This window comes from Bos grunniens, chromosome 11, assembly GCF_055505025.1.
Source record: "Bos grunniens cultivar Pamir isolate PY7600 chromosome 11, Bosgru_T2T1.0, whole genome shotgun sequence".
NCBI lineage: Eukaryota > Metazoa > Chordata > Mammalia > Artiodactyla > Bovidae > Bos > Bos grunniens.
This window is the reverse complement of record NC_141175.1, coordinates 24,802,835-24,814,983: the sequence shown is the minus strand read 5'-3', so window position 1 is coordinate 24,814,983 and position 12,149 is coordinate 24,802,835. Positions and strand designations below refer to the sequence as shown.

The following is a 12,149-nucleotide window of genomic DNA, read 5'->3' as shown; positions in this document are numbered from 1 at the left end:
AGAAAAGATCATGATGCTGGAAAAGATTGAAGACAGGAGGAGAAGGAGTCTACAGAGGATGAGATGGTTGAATGGCATCACTGACTTGATGGATATGAGTTTAAGCATGCTCCGGGAGATAGTAAAGGACAGGGAAGCTTGGCATTTTACAGTCCATGGGGTTGCAAAGAGTCGGACATGACTGAGCTAATGAACAACAACAACGTCTTAGATAAAGTGGTTACCACTGTGCCTAGTATATAGTTTTCTCTGAAGAAACTATTTTAACATCATTCGCAGCAGCAGCTTGATTGTTTCTTAGGCTGTGCTTGCCCTAAGTAAGTGCTCCATGAATTGGAGGATTGGGTGAATGTCTTCTTGTTGGCTCTTCCAATAAGGGGCTTTACAGTCTGTTTGAGGAGAGCAAAGCATAAAGATAATAAACCATAGTAGGGATACTAAAATATTGCTAATGAATACTGAAGACCAGTCTAATAAAGATGTTCGTGTGGGTTGTAGTTGTGGGGGGCGGTGGGGCTGGTGAAGGGAGCCCAGTCTTACCTTGCCTCCAGCTGCTGTGATTTCAGCAGGTGTGGTCTGTGGCAGGCCTGGGGGCAGAGGTGGGCAGTCAGCATGGACCATTACCCTTGTAACGGGAGGAGGGCACAGAGGCCGGTAGAACGGACAAAGTAGTTGCATGGAGTGTTAGCCTTTAATGGTAATTAGCATTTAGTGAATTTGAATGTTATTTTGTGTAGTTATATTTGATACTGCTGACTGCATTATTCAGAGCTATTAAAGGTTTTTTGGAGCAAGGGAACAGCATATATAGAATGATGTTTTAGAAAGGTTATCCGGACTGTTGTATAGAAAACTGGCCATGTGTGTGACACCGATTGCTTCAGTGTTTCTGATTCAGTGATGTCAAAGTGACCAGAAGAATCAAAAAGCACTTCAGGGTGAGGCTGAAGCGCTGCTCAGAACGTGGTGATGATTCTTAATATTCTCCGCTGGGTTTCAGTGTCGCTCTGACACTCTCTCTTCAGCTCGCACAGTACACGTGATCCATTTCTCCTGAAATCTATTTGTTCTTTCTTCCTTCCTTTCCTCCTCCACCTCCTCTCCCAGCTCTCTTTCCTTTATCCACTGATCATCACTTTGTTCTGTTTAGGGTCAAGAATTTGGTGGTGTTTATCAAATTGGAACCAGAGCCAATGAAGGCCTAGAAAAACAAGGCTGTCATCCTTTTTATGAATCTGTCATCTCCAATCCCTTTGTTGTAGAGGTAAGGGTAGTGTGCCTAAGAACATAGATTTAACTATCATGGTGGCTGCGAGCATTTTACTACAAACAAAATATGCGGTTTTTTTGAAGGTGTACTTCTTTTGTTCATACTCATGTTTTGCATTGGTTTTATCTGATTTGTTACGTGTTATGAGACTAAAATAAAATCTGTTTTACAATTTACATCGAATAATATGCTTTAGTAAGTGAGAAGCTATAATTCAAGTTATGAGAAGATAAAAATCCTATCATTATCTTTTCTAAGAATATCTTCATAGAGAAAAAGCAATCCCATTAAATGATGTCACTCCTTCTCTTGTCTAGTCTGAAGTGACCTATGACACCTATCAGCATATCCCGGTAGAAAGCTTTGCAGAAGTGTTACTGAGAACTGGGAAACTGGCAGAAACTAAAACCGAAGGAGAAGAAGTATTTCCAACAACAGAAGGTATGAAAGGTTCTAGTTCCCCAACAATGTGTAACTCAGAATAATAGGTGAGACTGTATGAATGAATGAGAGTTAGGAAAACCAGTAACATTTTCAGTAATTTTGAGTATCTTAACTTGACATCATCATTCATACATTTATTTATTCATTGATTTAAATCATTTATTGAGTACCTACTATTTTCTGGATACTTGTAATATTGAAGATTTAAAAGGATAAATGAGATAAAATTCCTATTTAGGGTGCTAATCATGTAAAGTGATTCTTACAGGGAATGATATAGAATAATGAGCTCAATAGATACTACTTTCTTTCCTGGTTTTATGGGTTAATCAAGAACTCTTATGTACCTGTTTCATGGACTATAGATGTGAATTTCGTCTTAAGAATTTTCTACATGGTGCCATATCGTTCCATGTGAAATTTTTTGAAAAGAATGAAAATGTATGCAGTTGACCAAAGACCACTTGCCATTTGTACTTTTTTCTTCTTTAACCTCCTTACTTCTTTTCAAGGTTCCAGGGTAATTGCCTTGACTATTTTTATTTTTCAATTTTCCCTCTCTGCTTTGCCAGCCTTAGTAGGTACTTCAGGACTTAAAGACAACTGGAGCTCCAGCTATCTTGTCTATATTCTAGGTATCTGTAAGGAATAAAGAAGGGAAAGACAGTTTTCTTGGCAGTCTTGTCCAGGACTTGCACTTCCATATAGCCTATAACTGCTAATGAGCCTGAATGATGCTGTGTTTTAATGGAACACATTGCAGTGTGAAGTAAAACTTGGAAAAAATGTATGTGGGGAATAGAACTGCCATGTTCCTGGAAACCTGATACTATAACTTATTTTTAGATCATCCTTCTTTCAATCATTATTTATATGCAGTTGTAAAGAGAAGAAGCAAATACTCTGCAGAGCCTGGGATGCTGGAGGTTTTTACAAAGTTACCGTTTTTCTTCAGTTCTGAGATGCATATCATGATCTATAGTTTCTCTGAACTCTTTGCGACCCCTGAACTGCAGCATGCCAGGCTTCCCTGTCCTTCACTATCTCCTGGAGTCTGCTCAGACCCATGTCCATTGAGATGGTGAGGCCATCCAACCATCTCATCCTTTCTTGGCTTCTTTTCCTCCTGCCCTCAATCTTTTCCAGCATTAGGGTCTTTTACAATGAGTCAGCTCTTTGCATCAGGTAGCCTAAGTATTGGAGCTTCAGCATCAGTTCTTCCAGTGAATATTCACAGTTGATTTCCTTTAGGATTGGCTGGTTTGATCTCCTTGCTATTCAGGGGCTCTCAAGAATCTTCTCCAGTGCCACAGTTTGAAAGCATCAGTTCTTCAGCACTCAGCCTTCTTTATGGTCCAACTCTTACATCCGTACATCACTACTGGAAAAACCATAACTTTGACTAGACAGACCTTTGTCAGCAAAGTGCTATCTCTGCTTTTTAATATGCTGTCTAGGTTTGCCATAGTTTTCCTTCCAAAGAGCAAGCATCTTTTAATTTCATGGCTGCAGTTACCAGCCGCAGAGACTTTGGAGCCCAAGAAAATAAAGTCTGTCACTGTTTCTACTTTTTCCCCTTCTATTTGCCATGAAGTGATGGGACCAGATGCCATGAGCTTAATTTTTTGAATGTTGAGTTTTCAGCCAGCTTTTTTACTTTCCTCTTTCACCTTTATCAAGAGACTCTTTAAGTTCTTCCTTGCTTTTCTGAAATTAGTGTTCAAGTCACAGTTGAACACTGATTCACAGGTACGTTCATGTTTCTTTTTTGCCTCCAAGAAGCTATTGCTAAATCATGACACATCTTATAAGTGATATTGAATTCTAAGAGTATAGTTGCATTGCTATTTCCCCTTTTAATTATTTCTTCTTTCTTTTCTTTACAAATATTGTAATACATTACTCATGGATTAAATTATGATTGATTGTTGGAATAGCTTATACAGATAAAATCTAAGACCCTAAGAAAATACTGGTTAGACATGGAAATATCATCTGTTAATTGGTATAGTAAAGGACTGAATTAATAACCAGGATTTGGAAACATTGACTTATGTAATATCTTAACACATTATCGATTAGAGGATTTTTGCAGAACCTAAGGCCTGTGACCAGCAATTTGCTGTGTAAGTGAATACGGAAACACTCTGGTCAATAACATTGGGGTAAAGTGAAAGTGAAGTCGCTCAGTCGTGACTGACCCTCAGCAACCCCATGGACCGCAGCTTTCCAGGCTCCTCCGTCCATGGGATTTTCCAGGCAAGAGTACTGGGGTTGGGTGCCATTGCCTTCTCCAACTCTGAAAGTGAAGTGAAAGTGGCTCAATCGTGTCCTACTCTTTACGACCCCATGGACTGTCCGTGGAATTCTCTAGGCCAGAATACTGGAGTGGGTAGCCTTTCCCTTCTCCAAACATTGGGGTTACAAAAGATATATTAATACATCTCCAGTCAAGAATATGTTAATTTATGATTTAGCTTATGACATATATATGTGTGTGTGTGTATTTGCATACCTCTCTTACAAAAAAAGGCAAGAAAATGGAACCACGTGCTAAAGGTTTGAAAGATGGCTGTGTCCTTGGAGAGACTCTGTCGCACTGATTTCTCAGTTTATTAAAGCTTCTGCTGTTTTCCAGAGCTGTTTTTGGAGGAAGGTGGAGAGTTCTTGAGAATAAGGTCCTGGTGGGGCACAACTTTCTAGATTAAATTTGGCCTCCCCCTTTCATGGTGTTCTTAAAATACCTGACCATCTTTGTGGTAGCTGGTAACTAAATGATGAGGCCTCAGAATGATCTGGAAGCATGAAGCAAATAGAGATTTTTGTGGAGGAGCTGTATGGATTGGGGGGTAGCACAATGATAAGTCAGGGATTCCCTCCTGTTCCCTTTCTCACCATGTGTACATCATTCACTGAAGCATTGGTCCTTGAGCCACCTACTGTCCTTGTACCTGGAGTATAACATTCAATTATAACTCAAAGTTGGTGATACCTTTTGACTACTTTCATCTAATTCTACCTTCCCCTACCCGCTGCCTCTGGTAACCACAAATCTAATCTCTTTTTCTGTGAGTTTGTTTCTGGAGTGTAATTGACCTACAAAATTGTTAGTTCCTGGTATATAGCATCATGATTTGATATTTCCGTATGTTACAAAATGATCACGTTTGGTTTCTCTTGAGGATGCTAATATATTTGAGACAGATATCATTAGCTATTTTATAGTGTCAAATATTTGTTAGAAACTCAACAGATTCGATGAATGATATACGTTAAATGACCTAAATTAAAAATTACAGAAATGTGACTCCTGACTTTGGTTCAGAAGTAGGTCATGATACAAATTATACTTCCCAACGCGATCTGACTTTTCAGAATTTTTTAATAAAGTTGATGAAAAGGTTTTTTATGGAGACTAGCTGAAGAAAATTGATCATTATTTATTTAGCTAAATGAATGATTTAATGGCTAATGATTTCTAAATCAATAATATGGGCAGCTTTCCTCTGTGAATTCTGTTCTGGAATTAAATTTATCATAGAGTGCTTTCCAGAGGCACTTATTTTGCAGAGAATTAGTGCTTGGAGGCTTAGGCATAGATTTCATCTGATTTCTAGAGAAGTATTACTTGTCTAGAAAATGCAGTGTATTTTCTGCAAGGTTAGAAAATAAGCATTGCAAATTAAATTCATACACAGTGCTAAATGTAGGACAGATCTTTATTATTATATTTTTTAAAATAAATACATGTATTTTAAATGGTAATGAAAAATCACTGCAATATAGTCTACAGCCAGCAAGATATCTGGTGGATCCCATCCGATTGAAACCCTATGGTTTCTGGACTACTTCAGATCCTCCTTGATAATTTTGTCATATGTAGCTTTACATGGCTCACAGATTGAAGGTCTGAGAAGCTTCCTATATGTGGGGGTTTGAACTGCACCTCAGTGAGGGCTGCTGAGAAAGTTGGGATGGGGGCAAGTGTGGGCAGTTATGACGTGTCTCCCATTTCCCCTCCTCCCGTCTCTCCCCTCTCATCTTCCCCCAAGCCCCCCACCAAGTTGGTTTCCTTCAATAATTCAGTTAGTGAGGAGGGGTTCTGGGTCAGCACTTGGGTTGTAGGGATTAATGAGCTGTGATCTAGCTGTGGGAGAAAAAAGATGTCACAGAGTGACTTTGACAGTTGTGTTAAGGTTCAGGGAAGAGACACGATCCCTTTCCTTTCAACCTGGGCACGTAGGAGATGCTGGTGTGCCCGACACCGGTGATGGTGGCCTTCCCCGTCTTGGAGCAGCAGGGAGGCCACAGGCTTTGTGTGGCTGGAAACTCGGCTGCCTGAGTGCTAGAGAGGAGGTACAAGTATACTTGTCCACACGGAACCCCGTTTGGGAAATAACTGTTGGGGAGCTTGAGCATTTGACCCTGTTTTCAGAAGGATTTTTTTCCCCCTTTCTTCCGTAAATATTTTATTAAGGAAATTTTCAAATGCACAGAAAAGTCAAGAAACTTCTACAGTGAACCTCCCATATACTCTCCACCTGGATTTCAACAATTAATATTTTACTACACTTGCTCTAGTCCTCCCACCAAATACAGCTTCTTTCTCTGACACATTTCAGAGTTGTAGGCATCGTTACTCGTTGCCTCTTGACATGCACTGTGCGTATCTTTAACTACATTCAATATTTCTTACTTTTTTATTTTACAACATTTTATTATTTTTTTTTCATGTACAAACAATGAAATGCAAAAACGCTAAGTGTAGACATAAGACTGTGAGTTTTGACAAGCACAGCGCCTGTGTAACCCTGGCTCCTTTCAAGATGCAGAACATTACTGTCACCCCAGAAAGTCGATGCCTCTTTCCTGAAAACACCCACCCCACGCTCCCAATCGGAACTGACAGATGTTCAGTTTTTTCCCTGCTGTAGATGAGTTTTGACTGTTCTAGAATTCATTCAGTGGGATATATTCTTTTACGTGAAATGAGATTTATCTGCTTCTATCAGTAGGTTTTTCTCTATTCTTTCTTTCTTATTTTTTTAATAACTGAAAGGTATTCCACTGTATGAATATACCACAGTTTACCCCTTCTCCTGGTGAGGGACATGGGAGCTTTTTCCAACTGAGGGTTGTTATGAAAAAGCTGCTGTGAACTCAGCAGTTTTTGTGAACCTGTGTTTTTACGGACCTTTGTTTTTATTTCTCTAGGGTAACTATCTAAGGGTGGAGTTGATGAGCCACAGTTTTTTAAGGAACTATCAGACCTCTCTTGTTGGCTTTTGTGGTTTTTCTGGGCTGTGGTTCTTTAAGACTTCAAGTTCTCCATCTGAATTTTACCTGCCTGGCAAGGAGCAGACAGAAGCTTGCCCTCAGGATAGAAGCTGTAAAGATGGGAAACTCACTGGTGTCATTTCATTTTTCAAGTGGCATCTGCCCTCTAGTTTCTGTCTGCTCTGAGTGCCTCACCAGTGCCTTAAGATACCTGTTTTTCATGCTTTATCCAGAGTACATAGTTTTCATCTGCAGGAGGGCTGTACAAGTAAGAGAACCCAATCCCAGAAGATTTTAAATAGGATGTAGTATTCTGGATTTCACTGGAGTTCGTCTGATGAGAGTGGGGCAAAAGTCTGAGTCATCAATTCACTCAGAAACAGATGAAAGAAACAGAAAGATGAAACAGAAAGCCAGGGTACCTTTCTCTTAGGATTAATTCTGAGGAGTCAACTCATATCAATGAAGCTTACCCTGTGGAGAGGACTTTGGACTCACCCTCAGCTTAAGCGATCTTCATCTTCTGTGGTTGAAGTAGATGTCAGGAGGCCTCTTGAGAAATGGGCCAAATGGGCATTCAGGTAGATGAGATATGCCAGCTAAAGGGCAGTCCTGGTGGAGATGCTACAACAAGGACTTGGCTTAAAATGAGATTTGAAAAACACATGGCAATTTGGCGATAGCTATAAAAATTATAGTTGTGGGATTATTTGACCTAGTGATTCCTCTTCTGGGAATTTATTCCATGAATTCTCACACATGGAAAATACGGCACATGTTCATTGCTTGTAATAGCATACGATTGTCGATAGCCTGATACATACCAATGGAGAGAGATATCTTATTTTATATGTCTTGTTTTCTGTCTGCGTTAGTCAGCTTGGGCTGACAGGACAGAATACTATAGACCAGGTGGCTTAAACAGCAAAAATTCCCAGTCTCACAGTTTGGAGACTGGAAATCAGATGCCAGTGTGGTTGGGTTCTGGTGAGCTATCTCTTCTGGCTAGCACACAGCTGCCTTCTCACTGTGTCTTTACCTCAGGGCAGAGAGAGAGGGAGAGGGAGGCAGAAGGTATGAAGGGGGCAGAGTATGGGTTTTCATGGGAAATAACAGGCGAGGTCTGGTAGGCATGCTTGAGCAAGCTTGAGAGAAAGAGTTTGGGTAACTTTGGTGGACTCTGGGCTGTGGGGTGATTTCTGGCTATCTAGCACTTGGCCCTGGGGTGATCAGGGCAGAGGTGATATTGCGCCTGGAATGCAGAAGCCAGAGAAAGGGGCTGGTTCAGAGAATTGGCTCCGAGCTGGTTGGTTTGCACATCAGTGGTGTGCCCGCAGGGAAGCTCTTTGCTTTACTTGGCAACTGACTAGTTTGCCAATAGCCCAGATTGACAAGACTCTTCCCCCTCAAATGTCAGTGCATCATAAATTGCAGGAAAGTTTTAAAATTGATGAATACTGTTGTGAATATGGGGCTCCCCTGGTGGCTCATTCAGTAAAGAATCTGCCTGTGATGCACGAGACCTGCGTTTGATCCCTGGGTTGGGAACATCTCCTGGAGAAGGAAATGGCAACCCACTGCAGCACTCTTTGCTGGAGAATTCCATGGACAGAGGAGCCTGGCAGGCTACAGTCCATGGGGTCACAAGAGTCAGACATAAGAGTTGTTTATATGAAATGAAGCCTTTGTGGTTATTATTCACTTGGAGCAAATATTTGTATTTTAAAATGATTATTTTCACTATTTGTAAAAATAACAATGATTCTTTGGACTCCTCTGAGGGTGATTTTTGTCATTACTTTTAGCTCATGGAAATTAATTATTTCTTTTCTCTTTTGCCTGCTAAAAGCTTTGTATTCAATGATATATGTTCAAGAAACACTGGTGACCATCTTTTGAGTTGTATCTGTGAAATAATATTAAATATTTGAAAAATAAACCTATTGAAATTTATATTTTCAGATCTAGTTTTTCCCTCACAAAGGTCTCTCAAGGGAACTCTGCTTTATTCCAGCCACGTCGTCATGACTGTTCTTTGTTGTTTTTGTTTTTTGTTGGGTTGTTTTCCTTTTGGAATTTCCTTCAGGATCTGGAGCATATGCTTAGGAATATCTTCAGAGGTAGCGTATTTTTTCATCCCTTGAAGGTGCTTTGATTTTTGGAAATCGCCAAATGCACATTAAATGGAGTGTAAGATTGAGTTGATGATAGGATTAAAAACAAAAACAAAAAACAAGGAAAGAAAGAAAGGAGAAAAGATCTGACTGGAAGTCAGTAATGGGACTGGATGATTTTCCCAGGCAGGGCTCAGACTAGCCCCAAACACAACTCTGAGAGGGACGGTCCTCCATTAGCTGGGGTATCGGCCATTCACCTGGAATAAGGGCTCCTGAGCCATTCGAGACAGGGCTGGTTTTGATGAATAGGTTTAGATTCTAAAAGCCAGAAAAGGGGTGGTTTGAAAACTGTCCTCTTTTGTACATAAGGAAGGGAAATACCTGAAGGAAGTAAAAATGGAGTGGAGAAAAGCTAGATGAGATTGGAGGTTGCAGTTGTAGAGGAAATGAGTGTTTAGAGAACTCAGATTCTTTTACTAGAGGTGCTGTGCAAGAAGCCTAGTTCCCTTTTAGATGAGTCAGGACAAGACATGGAGTTTTAGGTCACTTCTGACACTCCACCCACTTAGAGCTGGCTCATCTAGGCTCAGCTGGTAAAGAATCCACCTGCAATGCAGGAGACCAGGGTTCTATCCCTGAGTTGGGAAGATCCCCTGGAGAAGGGAAAGGCTACGCACTCCAGTATTCTGGCCTGGAGAACTGTATACTCCATGGGGTTGCAAAGAGTCAGACATGGCTGAGCGACTTTCAGTTTCCTCTAATACACCATAAAATTATATGGTGTATTTACAGAGTGAAATATTACTTACTTTGAATTATTTAGATGCTGTTTACCATCATTAGTGAAGATCAGGAGAGTCTGTTCTCTATAAAAAAAAGTTTACACTGTGATGACAGTGACTGTCTGGTATTGGTCACTTAAGGTCCTAAATGAGTGCCTCCTTGTTAATACAAAATGGATATAAACACAGGTGTTATTCGCAGTGTTCTCTCTTTTATTAAATCCATGACATTGATAGGTTGTTGCTTATATACAGAAGTTTTATAAAAGTTGTAACGGTTGGGATATTTTAAGATGTTATATAATCAAAGCATGAAACTTGTTTTCTTTTTGTGGAGTGTGGTGCAGAGAAAGAACCCAGCCATATTGTCATGACTGTAGTAATCAAGAGAGTTATCCTAAGTCTGCTCTCGCAGATCTGTGTTGTTCTGACCATGAGTGCTCACGTGGTCATCTTCCACAGTAGCTGTCATTGATATCCAGAATTGTATAGCATGGCCTGGGTCTCTAAAACTCGAAGATTAGCTGGAAGTGACATCCTCACTGATCTGTTTGCACTTAGACTTTGTAGCTGCACTAACAGTATTCACATATGTAAGTAGCAAATGGCATAGTGTGTCTAAGTTAAGGCAATTCTACCATTTAACGTAGTTTCATATAATCTGTACTTCGATGGTGCTGAATAGACTTTCTCATAAAGCATCTTAAAAAGTTCTCTGAAGATAATTACAGTTGAAATCATGAAGGACTAAAATCGTGATACTTAGTAACCATGACTGTCACATGGATCCTCAAAGAAAATAATGAATTTTTTTTCCCCGTGCATCCAGTTCTCTTACAGCTAGCAAGTGACGCTTTACCAAATGATATGACCTTGGCTCTTGCTTATCTCCTGGCCTTACCACAGGTAAGTTTGCCTTTAACCAAGAAAAAAAGGACTTAAAAAATGAATAAACTGAAAGTCTCTACTGGGGATTTTCACCAGTGAATTGTTTATTGCATGTTTCATTTCCTTCTGGTTGTGCCTCTGCATAATGGAAGGGCTGTGGTCAGTATCTCAAGAGTAAAGTCTACAATGTTAGCTGAAATCTTGATTTTAAAATCTGCTTTCACATGCATAGGATCTGCCTTTATAATATGTCTGAATTTTAATGTAGTCATGTTAAGATGAGCTTGAGTCGATTTGATAGAAACTTTGAACCAAAATTCTACAGTAAGGACTAGAAATGTAATGGTTTATGATGGTTGTGCCAGTTTCCTTTCAGCTGAGCTCTTTCTCTTGTTCTCCCTTGTAGGTGTTAGATGCTAACAAGTGCTTTGAAAAGCAGTCCCACTCTGCTCTCTCTCTCCAATTGGCAGCCTATTATTATAGCCTCCAGATCTATGCCCAGTTGGCTCCATGTTTCAGGGACAAATGCCATCCTCTTTACAGGGTGAGTCCTCACAGTTTCCACTTTATTAATAAGAAATGGTAAAGCTTTTCTAAAATAGTTAAAACACGTATTTACCTCTTCGGAGGGACTGAAACACTTTGCATTCAGAATGCATTCACAGTGGCTGTGTTAGATGGAGTTGCTTTTCCATGCATTAATAAGAGGCAGAGGTTCTAGTATGTAAGGTGAATGTTGCTGCTGCTGCTGCTAAGTCGCTTCAGTCGTGTCTGACTCTGTGCGACCCCATAGACGGCAGCCCACCAGGCTCCGCTGTCCCTGGGATTCTCCAGGCAAGAACACTGGAGTGGTTGCCATTGCCTTCTCCAATGCAGGAAAGTGAAAAGTGAAAGTGAAGTCGTTCAGTCGTGTCCGACTCTTAGTGACCCCACGGACTACAGCCTGCCAGGCTTCTCCGTCCATGGGATTTTCCGCAAGAGTACTGGAGTGGGGTGCCATCGCCTTCTCCGAAGGTGAATGTTGATTCACCCCTAACTTCTCTGTCATTTATTTCATTTTCTAGCATTCTTAGGAAAGGCTGAAGTAGTAGAGGAGAAACGGATAACTGGCTTTGTAACTACTTTCTCAAGAGGAAGATGGCTCTGATTTAGGACAGTATGCAGTGTTGTTCTTTGAACAGCACTGCACTTTTATGTATTTTTAAGCCAGAGAGGTACGAGAGTAGTAATGGTGCAGGTGAGATGTTGAGACATACTATGCCTACTTCCTCGCATGGTTCTGACACCTTATTTAAATTCATTGTTAATTTCTGAGTGAGTGCACCTGAGCTTGGCCTCAACTTACATTGCCTTCTTTTCTGGACCCAAAAG

At 40.4% G+C, this 12,149-nt stretch overlaps 1 protein-coding gene across 5 annotated transcripts in view; it reads left to right on the top strand.

Moving 5' to 3' along the window:
• NBAS (NBAS subunit of NRZ tethering complex) overlaps positions 1 to 12,149 on the top strand; it is a 329,576-nt gene that overhangs the window by 198,462 nt on the left and 118,965 nt on the right. For 4 of the 5 annotated variants that reach the window (XM_086323557.1, XM_086323555.1, XM_086323556.1 and 1 more), the window contains exons 37-40: positions 1,151 to 1,264; positions 1,588 to 1,711; positions 10,720 to 10,796; positions 11,185 to 11,322. In XM_086323557.1, coding sequence (XP_086179683.1) covers positions 1,151 to 1,264; positions 1,588 to 1,711; positions 10,720 to 10,796; positions 11,185 to 11,322 — 453 coding nt within the window. Of the gene's footprint in view, positions 1 to 1,150; positions 1,265 to 1,587; positions 1,712 to 10,719; positions 10,797 to 11,184; positions 11,323 to 12,149 lie in introns of those variants that run through there. The other variant, XR_015135793.1, reaches the window with a different exon arrangement.